A 13598-nucleotide genomic window follows, 5' to 3' on the forward strand; every position below is an offset into this window, starting at 1 on the left:
GGCCATCTCTGGATTTGTATGATAAGCAACTTCCATGACTGTACCCCGCAGCACTGCATGTGCGCGCTTTGAAACGCGGCACTTATGTTCGCGATCGTGTATCAACACTCAAAAAACCACGGGACTGCTTTAGACAAGCAGCGGCAAGGTGATTGTCATCGCGGAATTGCACCCGTGTTTACAATCTAATGAGAAGTTAGTGCTTCGGCATTCTTCCAGCAGCAAGTTCCCAGTGACACTTTCATGCATTTTTTCTTCCGGCATTGGAACCTGCAGCTACATGAAAAAAAAAAAAAACATAAGTACCAGCTAATATTTCCAACGTGCGAGAAGGTGCACACATCGCTCTCGCTGTTGGCACACTCTACATCGTCGTTGCCGCCGCTGCTGCCGCTGCCGCCATCGTTTTCCGTATCGGCTGTCGGTTCGAACATGTACGGCGAAAATACAAGCTGTCCGAGACAGCGAGAACGTTCCATAATGCTTACAACTCAGCTATGAAGCCAGAACAGAACAGCGTGCTACGCTCTGAAACGGCGGCGCCGACCGGAGACTGCCGCGAAAGACGTCACAGCGACCCCGACCAATCACGGGCAACAGCGGCGTTCGCGCGATGCCCAGAGGCGCTGGTACGCGTTTTCTTGGAAAAACAGCCGCTTGCGTTTGTTTCCGCCCTTTTTGAACCAGATATTCGTGTTCAGGGGACTCAAAACTGTAGAATGCCGCAGAGAACTCATTTTTTTTCGAAAAGTGTTTCAGCTTCCCTTTAAAGCTAAGTGAAAATATTCTAAAATGTAAGAGCTAGTCCCAATCTACGAGGGATGAAAAGAAAAGGACAATATTAGAAAGAAGTAGTAAATGAATTTTCTACTTGCACGAGATGTTATGAGAAATATTAATTAGGGTGTATGCACTATAACAAGCGTTTGGATGGATGCACAATTGTACGAGACCTATAAGAAAGCCTATGCCAACTGTCGTTGTCGCTTGATGATACCAGCAAAGAACCGCTTTTAACGCGCAAAACCTGCTTGTCGGAGAAGAATGTGTTCTCCTAACCGGCTCCCCTATTTTCAAAATCCGGACTAGTTCCTTGTTAGTCTGGGTTCCTCCAGGCCTTCAAGCAGAGTTAGCAATACTCTTTAGGGACAACCATGGCTTATCTATTTCTTTTGGTCTGTATACTTCTCGATCGGAGACTTGCTGCGAGAGTAGAAACTAGGGAATAAAAGAAAGGGTGCAACACACCTCCACTAATCGTCTGCCAAACTCAACCAGAATAGGAAAAAAAATGTGTCAAGAAGCAATCCAAGACACAGAAAACAGAGGCAGGGAAGATGAGGTTCTTTCATCTCAACACAAGGCGTGACGTTTGGAGCAAGATTTATGAAACGTTGACAGTCGCAGTGTCGTAATTGTTTGGTAGGAAGGCCAGAGGAAGACCAGGCGAGACAGAGATCCCCCGGCGCTGCTCTGGGCAATCACCATGGGCGGCCGCAGAAGTGCGCGCTGCGCGCGCGCGATACCATCGAGACCTGTCACATTCGCTGCTCCCCGCAGAAAGCAATTATCGGGCTTGTCCCAATTTGGAAGCGCGTGCATGTCTGTCTCCGCTCTACTCCTCGCAGCGTGTCGGGTGTGTGCGACATGCGCAAACGTTCGCGGCGTTTTCGCCACAAAAGCGCAATTGTGATGTGCTGACTTTGATACTACAGCAAATATTAGGTTTGTTTGCCCTAGGTGAGCGTTTCTGTTTACTTTCTGCCACGAGACGAGTTCTATCCAATGACGAAAAAAAAAAAACGAACTCGGTACTCCGCAAAAAGAAAAGAAAAAGAAAACTGGTAGTAAGTGAACGGGCCTCGTCGTGAGCCCGAGGAACAAATATAGGCGAATGGTGTTTGAGAGCCTAAAGGCGTCTTGCTATTAGCCCCTTCCCTATCAAAATTTGCACGTTCAGTACCCGCATGGGATACCAGACAATCTGGCCTCTCATCTTCAGCAGCTGGTCTTGTTTCTTTTGCGAAAGCCTAGACTCACAGCCAATATCACACGACCTCCACCGACTTGACATCATCGTCAATCGTTTGTAAAGAAATGTAGTGAGGCAGAAAAAGACAGAAGACGCACTCACAAATAAGACTATAGAACTGGTTGGTGCTTCGTGTATAAACCGGGTACCTTCATTTAGGAGCACTTGGAAGGACAGATTTTATCGCAATTAAATTTGTAGACTCCGCCAACCCCAACGCAGTCATCTTCAATAGAATTGTGTATCCACTGAACGAGGGCGGCCCAAACAGTAGTGTTGTGAAGAAGATAAGTGAGGAAAGACAAACTAAAAGCGCTCAATAGGAGCACACTTAGCGCAATAGTAACATCAACAAAACTACAAACAACGCAAAATGACCCAACGACTCAACATAAAATTAATGAAAGTACACGAAGCTTGAAGAAAAGAAAAACTGAAGACCTGATCCCGAAGCAGCCCTGCACCTGTCCGCTATAGCTACAAAGAGCAGCGCTCAGCTGTTTAAAGCCGCCTTATCTTAACGTCCACGAGAAAGCCCTGCTTCAGCAGCCTTTGCCAGGATTTGATTTGAGTGTTCCTTCTGCGGCCTCGTCTTCAACGGTTTCTTGTTGTCAGTTCTGAAGCGACGAGGACGAAAGGAGTCAAGAAAAAGAAGTGGGAAAAAATGAGAGCGCTCGTCGCAACGCAATAAACAGTGGACTCGTGGAGGATGGTTCTTTTGTGTCGCTGCGTCTCCTTGGGCTTTCAGCCGCTCGCGCAGCCGTGCCGGCCGGCAGGAGAGAACGGGGCCTCGATCGCGCCGTCGTTTTGAAAAGTTTCTCCATTGTCCCGTCCCCTTTCGCAGCCTTCGACAGGGCCCGGTCTGAGCAATTACTCAACGCAGGACCCTTTCAGAAAAACGCCCACACTGGACGGACAAGCGCACGCCCGTGCAGCGCAACTGTTGCCCCGCCGCCCGAAAGCACCCCAGGGTGTGTTTCGCGTCCCGAAGCGGAGGGAGCTGGTGGCGCCTTCGAAACGAACCCAGTTTTTTTTTCTTCCCTCTCTCCCGCTTTCTGGCAGGCGAGGCGAGGCTTTCTCCCCTTCGGGCGGCAGCCACGCGCCGGCGGCGCTTCGGTTGGGGCGGCGCGCGGACGCGGAGAAGCGCTGGTAGCGGCAACAGTGCTGCTCCGTGAAGCGCCTAAGAGTCGCGCAGTGCGCATGCGCGGGGAGAGCTCGGGTCGCGCAGGGGGAGGATGGTGGTCGGACCAAGCTGACGGCCAGGCTCGAAAGGCATGCCGCCCAAATACGACAGGAGAGCACAGACGCAGCGCACCGAAAGCCGTGAGTAGACGTGTCCACGGGCAAGCCGGTCACGGCAGCTGGCAGGCGTGTCACGAAGCGGCCAGCGAAGTGCTGCCGGCGACCCACGTCGCGATGCCGCGCGCGCGCGCCACAAGTGAGCCTCCGTCGAGGCCGCGTGCAGGGCCGGCGCAGCCTGCCCTCGGCAACCGCTCGGCCGGGCTGCAGGCTGCGCGGCCGCGGCACGTGAGGAGCGCGCTGCACGTCGCCGCGACACACGTCAGCCTGTGACGCGCCAACCACGGGACGTCCGATGACACGTCCTTGTCGGGCGAGTTAATTGGCACGGTGCCGCTGAAGCGCGAATGAGGTGACACGAGTGTGACAGAATGCGCGAGCAGGCTGCGCGAGGCCGACGCTGAACTCGGGGCACTTTGAATTACAAAATATAATTAACACAGTTAGCTAGATTGAGTGACAAGTGTACCTGATGCAGCACAAAAGATGTTGCTCTGCTGCACGCGTGATCTCGTGCTCTATCATAGGACTGTTCAAAACACGACGATAAATAATCTTTTTTTTTTTTTGTCCTGTAAAGCGGGCTTTTCAGCTTAATTACTCTTGATGTGGCGAAACATACAGTCTAGAGCCAAAGGTTTGCGTTATATTCTCGTTTGATTTTTTTTTTTTTATTATTTAGGGGGCTCGTTGGTAAGAAACAGATTATGTCGGAAAGCAACAATAAATAAACTAATTCATTATCCTGGTAAACATATTCACATAACGCTGATGGCAAACTTTAAAAGCTATGAAGTAGGTGAGTTTAGCATTCGGCTCATGGTCAACTATGTCATGCACGCATCGCGACCAAGAGCTTACTTGGTTCATTAGATGTAATATCCACGTATCCAGTAACCATAGTGGTGCCTGTGTTGTCATTGTTGTGTGTGCCAGCACCATGAACACATATTTGGGATTACGAGTATTTCTCAAGGCTTTTTGCGGTTGGGTTCATTATTTTGAGTTTTTGTCACGTTTTTTGACAAGTGCGATTGTAAAGTTTTAAAACGCATAGTTTGTCTGGCGAAAGTTTGTTACAGGCTGTAGAGTTTTGCAAAGATGCAGAGTGTTTTACGGAAACCTGAAAGAAGGCCATGTCCGACGATAAAGCATTTGTGGAAGATGTGCTTAGGCGGTATCCAATTTTGAGCAGTGGTGCGTGGCACAATTCATCCACCTGCAACAAAAATGGCTACAATCGACAAACTGTTGTAACTCATTTAAATGGGTGCATGCTAAATTTGTTGCAAAGTTTACCAGAACAGACAAATCGAAGCAAAAATAAGTTAATATGCGGAAATATAACCAATACAAACCTAGTTAATACAAGACAAAGCCATAACAAGCGGGTTCACCCCCCCCCCCCTTTTTGTTTTTTCACATATTTTTCGTGTGTATTGACAACACTGTACCATGCTCGTTCGATTTTTACAGAAATGACCATTCAGAGACGTAACTGGATATTCCTCACAAAGTCGCCCTTCGTGCAAATATTTACCCTTTATTCCATGGCTGCAATGTCAAGTCGCGCAATCGCTATCATCTGAACGAAATTTACACCACAAGAGAGCAAAACGTAACAGTAATCATAAAACCTTTTTATAAAATTTGAAGCAGTGGACAGCTATAGCAATTACATAATTTAGCTATATTTACCGCTTATTTCTAACGACACCACTTGTACTGCGTATAACGAAACATTCATAGCGTTGGAAATTTTTCTTGGTGTTCACTTCCAAGTTTAAAGTTGGCCAAAATATATCGTTCAGCTCGGAATGAGGTGCTAAATTTACCGGCCATATAGTATAATGCAGCACAAACGGTGGCGTAACTACTTTGGAGCACACCATACTTTCTTTAGGCACAAATGTTCTCTTGTTTTGAAGATTATTCAACCTTAATGAGCTCTTATTTATCCGTTGTTTCCGCGATAGCAAAAAAAGAGGATATAAACACCAAATCGTTCGCTTTCACGGCTCAGATATTCTGTCTTCAGCATAGGGAGCAACAGCGTGTACGAGTGTTGTCGGTATATAAACTGCATCTGGCGGCAGTTGCGTCGAATCCTGCTGAGCTTTAGATGGATAGCGTACACATGAAAACAACACACCCACAAAATGGTCCTCTGCCCGCTTGGAGAGAACGCGCCTCGGGAGGGAGCCGGTTAGATGGAAATGCCCGTGACAGGAGGCACGAAATCAGCGGCGCTCCGTCCGAGGCGGCACTCGACTAATGTCCTGGCCAGCCTGCAGCGCACAGCAGCTCTAATTGAATATGCTAATGCACTCAGCGCGCAACAGAACCCGCACGACTTGAGCCCTGTTGTTCGCCGCACGTAGAATGAATTTACGCGCGCGAGCAAGAACGCCTTGGTCTAGCCCCGCCTGGAACACTTGTGCATCGAGCGTTGATGACCGGACGGCAGCTGCGGCGCCGCGGAAGCTGACGCACGTTGGATCAACGTGCGCAGCAGAGCACGAGAGCTGCTGCAAGGCGCAGTTGGTAGCTAGCCGCATTAGCAGAAAGCAACCAGGGTGGCCCAGTCGTCTCGCGTTATTCCGAGTGCGCAGTCGAGCGGTACTTGCGTCGCGTCTGCCAGACAACGAGCGCACAACATTTGTCCTCTGCTAGCAACACGCACTCCTTGGCAGGCAGTTTGCCACATTTAGAAACTCTCGAAAGCCGGAAACCTAACACGACCACGCAACAACAGCTGCGTGCATCTGTCTCCCGCCTTTCGAGCTTCGGATTTCATGTATATCGTGTCCGAGCAACCTTCAGTAACTCAACTGAAGCCGAAGCGGGGTGCTTATGCACCGCGCATACAGGGCACACTAAGCATGCCCCCCCCCCCCCCCCCCCCCTCCCCATGAACTTTCTTAATATCCCGCAGTCAACGGCGCGCATGACGCAAGATGAATTGGACGAGCACATATTGCATTCCTCTGATACTGCTGAACTTGGCCAAAACGGTCGTGCTCACCAGGATTGGAGCGCCACGCACAGCTCAGAAGACTCACCACACCATCTACTGGTTGATTGCGCAAATGACTAGGAACTTTTAAGTACAAGTCTGGACGTCGTGTAGTTAGGACTTCACGGGCCCGTAAACCAAAACAATGGTATACGTCGAGATGGTAGACGCCCTAAATGTGAGTGCAGTCTTGCTAACCCTGGCCGGTGTCTAAATTTGCTCCTGCACTACCTCGCTTACCTACGCACGTCCAGTGCGCGTTCTTCTTTCTTTTGGAAGCAGCACCTTCACGCAGTGCAATTAGCAGCGTAACTGTTTCGCACATAGCTATGACAATTGTGAGCTGGACATTTTTTATGTCGTGCACGTGGACAGACTTTACATTATTGAGTTTATATTTGCTCAATTGTCAGTCCTCGTCATACCACGGACCGCCCGTTAATGCTTAGTGATGATACCTGCTCTGCTGCCGCGGAATAATTCAGGTGCTTCGCAGCAAGAGAGTTCTGGCGCTCGCGGCAGAGGGCAGCGTAACTAATGCATGCACGCACGCACGCATTTCTGAATGCACACACACACACACACACCCACATACACACCCACACACGTGTATATATATATATATATATATATATAGAGAGAGAGAGAGAGAGAGAGAGAGAGATTCAACAGTTTAGGAGGCCATGGAAGGAAACATAGTGATAATTTACTGTAGTATTGTGTTCTGTACAAACAAATAAAAATGAGGGATAAATTTAGAATCAATGACATATTCTTAATAAAGGAAAATGCAAGTGAAAGTCGAAGAATGCACAGCTTTGTCGCTGAAGGGAGCCGAACCACTGACCTCCGCATGACGTGTGCGATGCTCTATAGCGATTGAGTTATGGTGACAGCTCCGTCCACTTTAGTGGGTATTACCGCAGACGCATTTGCAACCTACGCCTGAGAGTGTTAGCCAGCGCCATTCATGGCTATGGCGGCCGATGTGGAGTACCAGTAAAACGCAGGCGCCACTCAGTACGCGCTCTTAGGAGTAGGCAACGTGCCAATAAACCCTCGTGTGCTACCTAAGGTACCCAGAATGCTACCAGAGTGCAGACCCTCATCGAGGTTTCTTGGTGCCCACAGGGTTTCGACCGGTTTTAGCATGGCACAGGCTGCTTCCCGAAACGGTTCACCCAGGAACGAAAGTAGATTGTCTGATCAGGGGTCGCTTGTGCTCCTTTTTTTACCGGTTGACAACCGGCGGCAGGTGGTTTCGAATCCACACCCTAAACCTCTCCAGACACTAATCCAGACACTAAACCTCTGAGGAAGTGAAAGAGCAATGACAATTCCGAGTTCTTCAGTCTGTTTATTGCTATCATCAACCACTGCGCATGTTGCTTTAGTGCGCGTAGCAAAGACCAATCGGTGGCGTGAGTTTCAAAGCCAACGACTGCGTCACTGCACTATATCGGTGGCTGTGCACTAGGTAAAACACGGAATTCGTTCATTGGACGCATGTTCAATGGCATAGCGATGACTGTGGGCAAGGTGTCCTTTTTTTCTTCATAGTTGGTAGGCTCCCTTTATCACAAGGAACGAAATGTTGCCAAAAACGTATATTTACAAATATCTACAAGTATAAGGAGAGCAGCACAAGACTAACAGCAGCCAAGATGTCGAGGAGCAAATTCTACCTCTTCTTCATCGGTGCCGGCCTAATGCTGCAGACTTCTGTCTCGCGGCATTATTACTGCGTAATAGGTGAAAAGTGAAAAATGCCGAGTAAAAACCATCCTGGGACGCTCCACAACTTTCCCGTTGGGAACGTTTCTTTTTTTTTTTTAATTCTGGGCTTGAGAAGCCACAACTAAGCATGCAATTAGACAAAATGCAAGAAAGATGGCGCATCTTGCTTCACTAGTGTGGCCCACAATATACTTTTAGTCGCTTCTTCATATGATGGACGGATGTGTTTTTAAAACCTTGACCTTGGTTAACCGCGACACCTGGTATATTATATACGAGGGCGTATCAGAAAGTCTTTGCCCCCCCACCCCCGTTTTGTTTATTTAAGCCAAATTACGGCTGTAAATGCGAAGTCAACAAATCCATTCCCAGAGGCGGACCTTTCTTGGAGCGGCCCGGCCTTGTCTGCCGCTAGCTGTGCGGCACGGCGCTGCTGTTAGTTGTTCAAGATGGCGGTTGTGCTTCACACGTCCACGGCGTACGAGCAACGAAGTGTGATTCGCTTTCTATAGAAAAAGGGACGAACGCCCCTTGAAATCCACAGGGAAATGCAGTCCACGTATGGGGAAAGGGGTCTCGCTTTGAGAGTGTGAGGTGGTGGTGTTGTGAGTTCGTAAAATGCCGTGATGACTTGCGGGACAATGAGCATTCGGGAAGACCGCGTGCGTCGCTGATTGACGACAGGGACATCTCAAATTTAGTGCTGCGAGGGGACAAATGTCTGAACCGGTGTGAAGACTATGTGGAGGAATGGTGTAAGGTACGTAGAATAGTTAGTACGTTATATTTGTAATTACCTGTATGTACCCTATTTTGCTTAATAAAAAATAGGGGCAAAGACTTTCTGATTCGCCCTCGTACACCTCATACACACATAGATGTTGGCGCCATTAGGGCGTGCCGGCTACTCTTCCTAATAGAGGGACTGAAAAAAGAAAAGCATGGAAACGATCGCAGATCACACATCTAGCACAGTTATGCTAACGAGTGAACCAGCACAGAAGCAGCGTGAATATAAATACGCTAAGCACAGGCCGATAGTACGAAGCTTTTAACAAGAATGCCTTGGAGGTTGATCTCTCGTGCTGGCTGATCTAAGTGTTTTAATACTTACATTTTTTTCTCGTCATCAGGTTAGTTGAACCTCTAATCGTTTAAGTATGCCTATTAGTCAATTAAAAAAGCTTTATGTATTCGTTATTCGCTTCTATTACCCCGTATATGTTTCTTTTGTGCAGTCTGCGACACCCCTTTAGCCATTGGTTTCCTCCAATGGAAGAAACAAAAACGGAGTCCTTATATTTTCATCGGCATAGGTGAGGAAACGACGTCAGCGTCACTGGAACAGTTCTCAGTCGCCCGAAAGCTGTGCGCCAGGGAATGCGTGCGCGTGCGTCTACTTTTGCGTCAATCGCTAGCGTGAAAGCAAGTATCACGGTGCACACAGCTTGAAAAAAAATTTCGTGCCAAAACCTCGATCCGATTCTGGGGCACGCCGTAGTGGGGGACGCCTGATTAATTTGGACCACCTGGAGTTCTTCAACGTCCACCTAAATCTAAGTACACGGGTGTTCTGGCATTTCACCTCCATCGAAATGCGGCTGTCGTGGCCTGGATTCAATCCCGCGAACTCGTGCTTAGCAGCCCAACAGCCTAGCCACTAAGCAACCGCGGCGGGTACACACAGCTTCAATATACATATACGCTACGCTATGCGGCTTCGATTTTTTTAAAGGTAAACTCAAGAGGCCAACTGCTCATTTCAAAAATAAATGGGGACTTTCATTAACCGTGTCCATGAGCTGCCTTTTTTTGCGCAAGATGCATCGCAAGCCGAAAAGCTTTATTTCTTGAAGAGCTCAAAAGTTACAATGAGACTGTGCTTCTACATGCAGACTGGAGTGCTCTTCTGAAAGCACCAGTCATCGTTGAGGCAGTGACTAATGGGGCTTTGTTGCCAAGCACAAGGTCAAGCGTTTTATTCCAGATTAGGGCGGCTCTAATGAACGCTGCATGCAAAATCGCTAATGTACTTATATACAGGTGGACGTTAACGAAACCTAGGTGGTCGAAATGAAACAGGGACCTTCCTCTTCAACGTGTCTCATAGCGCAAGTGTTGCTGGGGATGTTAATACCAATCAGATACTAAATAAATAACTAGATGCATACCAATGCATGTTGCTATCTTGCAATATTCGCTACATGTCACTTCCGAGAGACCGCCGTGCTGTGTTGACCGAGGAGGTGACTACAATGGCGCTCATGACGCGTACACGAGTTAGAACCGACGCAGTTTCTTTCAATGTGCTAGTTGTGCATTATGTGCGTTTTGGTAAAATTGCATTAGCTCTGCATGCGGCGCTACACGAACCAACTCGCTGGTTCGTTTAAATGACTGGTATGCTTACTCTAAAGAGTCGGGCAAACTTAATGCACTTGAAGGTCACGGATGAAAGAACAGAAGGATCTCATCGTATTACTACATTTATTTTAAGGATCACAAGACAAGAACACGCTCATACCCTTACCTCCTACTCCTTCCGCAAAAGGTTGCCAAATTATCTTTATTTTGTTTTATTTTTGTGAAAATATTTGGAGGACGATTAAGCTTCGCCTGTAAGAGTGGAACGCGATAGCATTAAAATATCTCGGACTGCTTCTCGCGCTTCCCGGCAACTGCAGCTTATGTAGCCGTAATGTTTAGCGGGAAACGCTGGTGGCGAACGCTATGCACGAAGGCGAGCTCTCTGGTCGAAACGCAGCCCCTTGCGTGGGACACGGATCCGTGGAGGCGGGCGCCATCGCGACGGTGTTGCAAGGAACCGGGCGCGCCACTCTATGAATCTTAGAAACGCTGGAAAAGGGGTTTGAGTTTCCGTGCAACATAATTTTGTTTTCTCGTAAATTCAAATTACAATCCGACGCTATCATGTGCGTAGGTTGTGTGTAAGTCGTACTTTAAGATTTTTCTAACGCATTGTACTTTGATAAATTCAACTAGTCCAATGACGTATCTACGCTACGCGGAGGGCCTGCGTGAGTGGGTATGCGTGGTTCGGAACGATTTATGGCTCACAGGATGGTCGACGCTGGACGCGGGACGCGGTACGCCGGCGCCGGATCTTCTACAATACGGGGCCCTTATCGGTATCCCGTTAAAATAGTAGACTGCAGTAGCCTAACTCCGTCTGTTACCAGCTAGTAACAGGTGCTTAAGTGGCTTCTCTAAAGTAGTTGAGTATGACTTTCACTCCTTTCACTCACTGCAATTATGAATAGCATGTCATTGTGTTGTTGTAATTTCTTGATTTACTTTTTCTCTACTCTAGCTTTTGTATTGCTAGTAGCGTATGTTTAAGTGGTTTCTCTTTTGTTAGTCTGAAATGACTTAATTGGGGATTGAGCAGCGCTCTATCGGGGGCTTTTTCTTTCCTATATCTCTAGGTTGTTTTCGACCAAATGTTGTTTCTCGTGACTTCGACCTTGACCATTGCGTCACGTTAGGCGGTACCTGAAATTTATTGTTTTCGCCAGCCAAATGAGAGCTTTCTTATTTAATTATACCTATAAAGCCACTGATCTTGTATGTAATCTTCACTTATACGAAGAATTCGTCCTTCATGTTATACGCTTAGACCCTCTTTTACGTACGTGCTTAAGTACATAAATTAATATTTTGCCGTGTGCTACGGCGGTTATAGCTCTCGACCTCGTACCGATGCACCTCTGTCCAAGATATTGGAGGGCCGTCGTAGAAAATTAGCGTCTAGTGAGTCATTCACGCTATGCAAGCGTGATACGTACGTACTTGGTAACTGGCAGCACGATGCCAGCTGTTACTATAGTGGTCACGGAAGTGTCAAAAACGGACATCTGAAGCGAATATTCAACAGTTTAGCTACTATAATCATGCTCTTGCACGATATGCCATGCCAGCCATCATCCTGGCTCCACCCCGTAATCCTGGGACCTTTTCCGGCGCTGATGGCGACGACGTCGACGACTGGATTCGACTCTATGAGCGCGTACGCTCTCATTACAGGTGGGACCCGACCTTGATTGTGGCGAACGAAATATTTTATCTAAAGAGAAGTGGGAAGGCCTGGATCGATAGCAACGAAGAGTAGCTCACAAGCTGGAGCGTATGTAAGACAAAACGCGAGTTGCGTGGCCAACTTGCAGGCTGCCAGCTTGCCGCCAAAACAGAACTTGCCTGGCGTGTGCAGACGTCTACCGAGTCGCACCTGATGTACATTCAGGATGTGCTGCCCTTTTGCCGAAAAGTTGACTCCAAGATGACAAAAGCCGATAAGGTCGCGCACGTACTGAAATGAATCGAGGATGATGCGTTTAAAATGATTGTGTTGAAAGACTCTTCGACAATTCACGAGAGCATTGCTGCATGCCGACGCTTCGAAGATGCTAAAAACCGATGCATTGCCCACAACTTCACCCGCCTTCCGAACACGGCAGCGGCATCAACGTATGAGTACGTTTGTATAGTGACACAGCCTTCAACGTCGGCGACTATCACCCGAATCGATTGACGTGAAATCGAAGCCTCATCGCCCACACATTTCATGCGAAGGGAGCCCAGTGATCCCCGACCGACCATATCGCTTATACAATCCGTTGTTCGTCAAGAACTGGCAAACGTGGACATTCAAACCATCTGTTTGGTGAATAGTTCTGCCATTTCCCCTTCGGCCACCTTCAACCGCCTCCAACGCCATTGTCCTACTCCCAATTATCGCGATCCGAATGGGTGGAGGACGCCTGACGACAAGCCACTTTGCTTCCGATGTGGACGTGTCGGACACATTTCATGGTATTTCCGAAGTCCTCGGCCCGCGCCTCCTCAAACAAGCTTCTCCAGCTTCCGCTATCCACCTCGAAGCCAGCACGAGGTACAAACCCAAGTTGAACCAGAAACATCTGCCGAGAACACTGCGACCGCCGCAAAGCACAGCCGCTCGCCTTCACTACGTCGCCGACCTCCTCGTTCACCTTCCTCACGCCGTTCCCCTGTCCCCGTCCTACTCCCGGCGTTTTCCTTCGGGAAACTTACGGCTGCAGCTATTGGCGGTGACGCTGCTATTACGACCTGCCCTCAAATTCGACTGTTGACGCTCGTTTAGTTGAATATTACCGTAACAATATCTTGTCCACTAGTGAGGCGACGGTGGGAGAATTAACGCGGTTAACCTTTTCCTGTATCTCGGCGATAGATATGACAACGATAGATATGTCTGAGCATTGGCGACTCTCTCACTAGTACTGCATGTTCTGCGTTAAAAGGCAGCAATTGCTACAAAGACACATCGACCCACTCGACGTAGACTAAAGCACGACATTCGTTAATGAAGGCTTACAATCAAACTGCCGATCAATCGGAGAAACAGATAGCGTGCGTCAGTTTCTGAAAAGACCTCCAGTTGTGGAAGATTATCGCTAGGTGGGGAAAAGAAGGAATGCTAGCGCGACAGGGAAGCAATCAGCAAAGTGAGCGACG

General features: G+C 48.3%; 1 protein-coding gene across 2 annotated transcripts in view; it reads left to right on the plus strand.

The window, feature by feature from the left end:
- Window positions 1–3162: 3162 nt before the first annotated feature.
- Window positions 3163–13598, plus strand: part of LOC126548101 (uncharacterized) — a 213227-nt gene continuing 202791 nt past the window's right edge. The window contains exon 1 of one of the 2 annotated variants that reach the window (XM_055063550.1): window positions 3163–3355. In XM_055063550.1, coding sequence (XP_054919525.1) covers window positions 3307–3355 — 49 coding nt within the window. In that variant the 5' untranslated portion in view covers window positions 3163–3306. The remainder of the gene's footprint in view (window positions 3356–13598) is intronic. The other variant, XM_050196212.3, reaches the window with a different exon arrangement.

The sequence above is a fragment of the Dermacentor andersoni genome, chromosome 1 (assembly GCF_023375885.2).
Source record: "Dermacentor andersoni chromosome 1, qqDerAnde1_hic_scaffold, whole genome shotgun sequence".
Taxonomy (NCBI): domain Eukaryota; kingdom Metazoa; phylum Arthropoda; class Arachnida; order Ixodida; family Ixodidae; genus Dermacentor; species Dermacentor andersoni.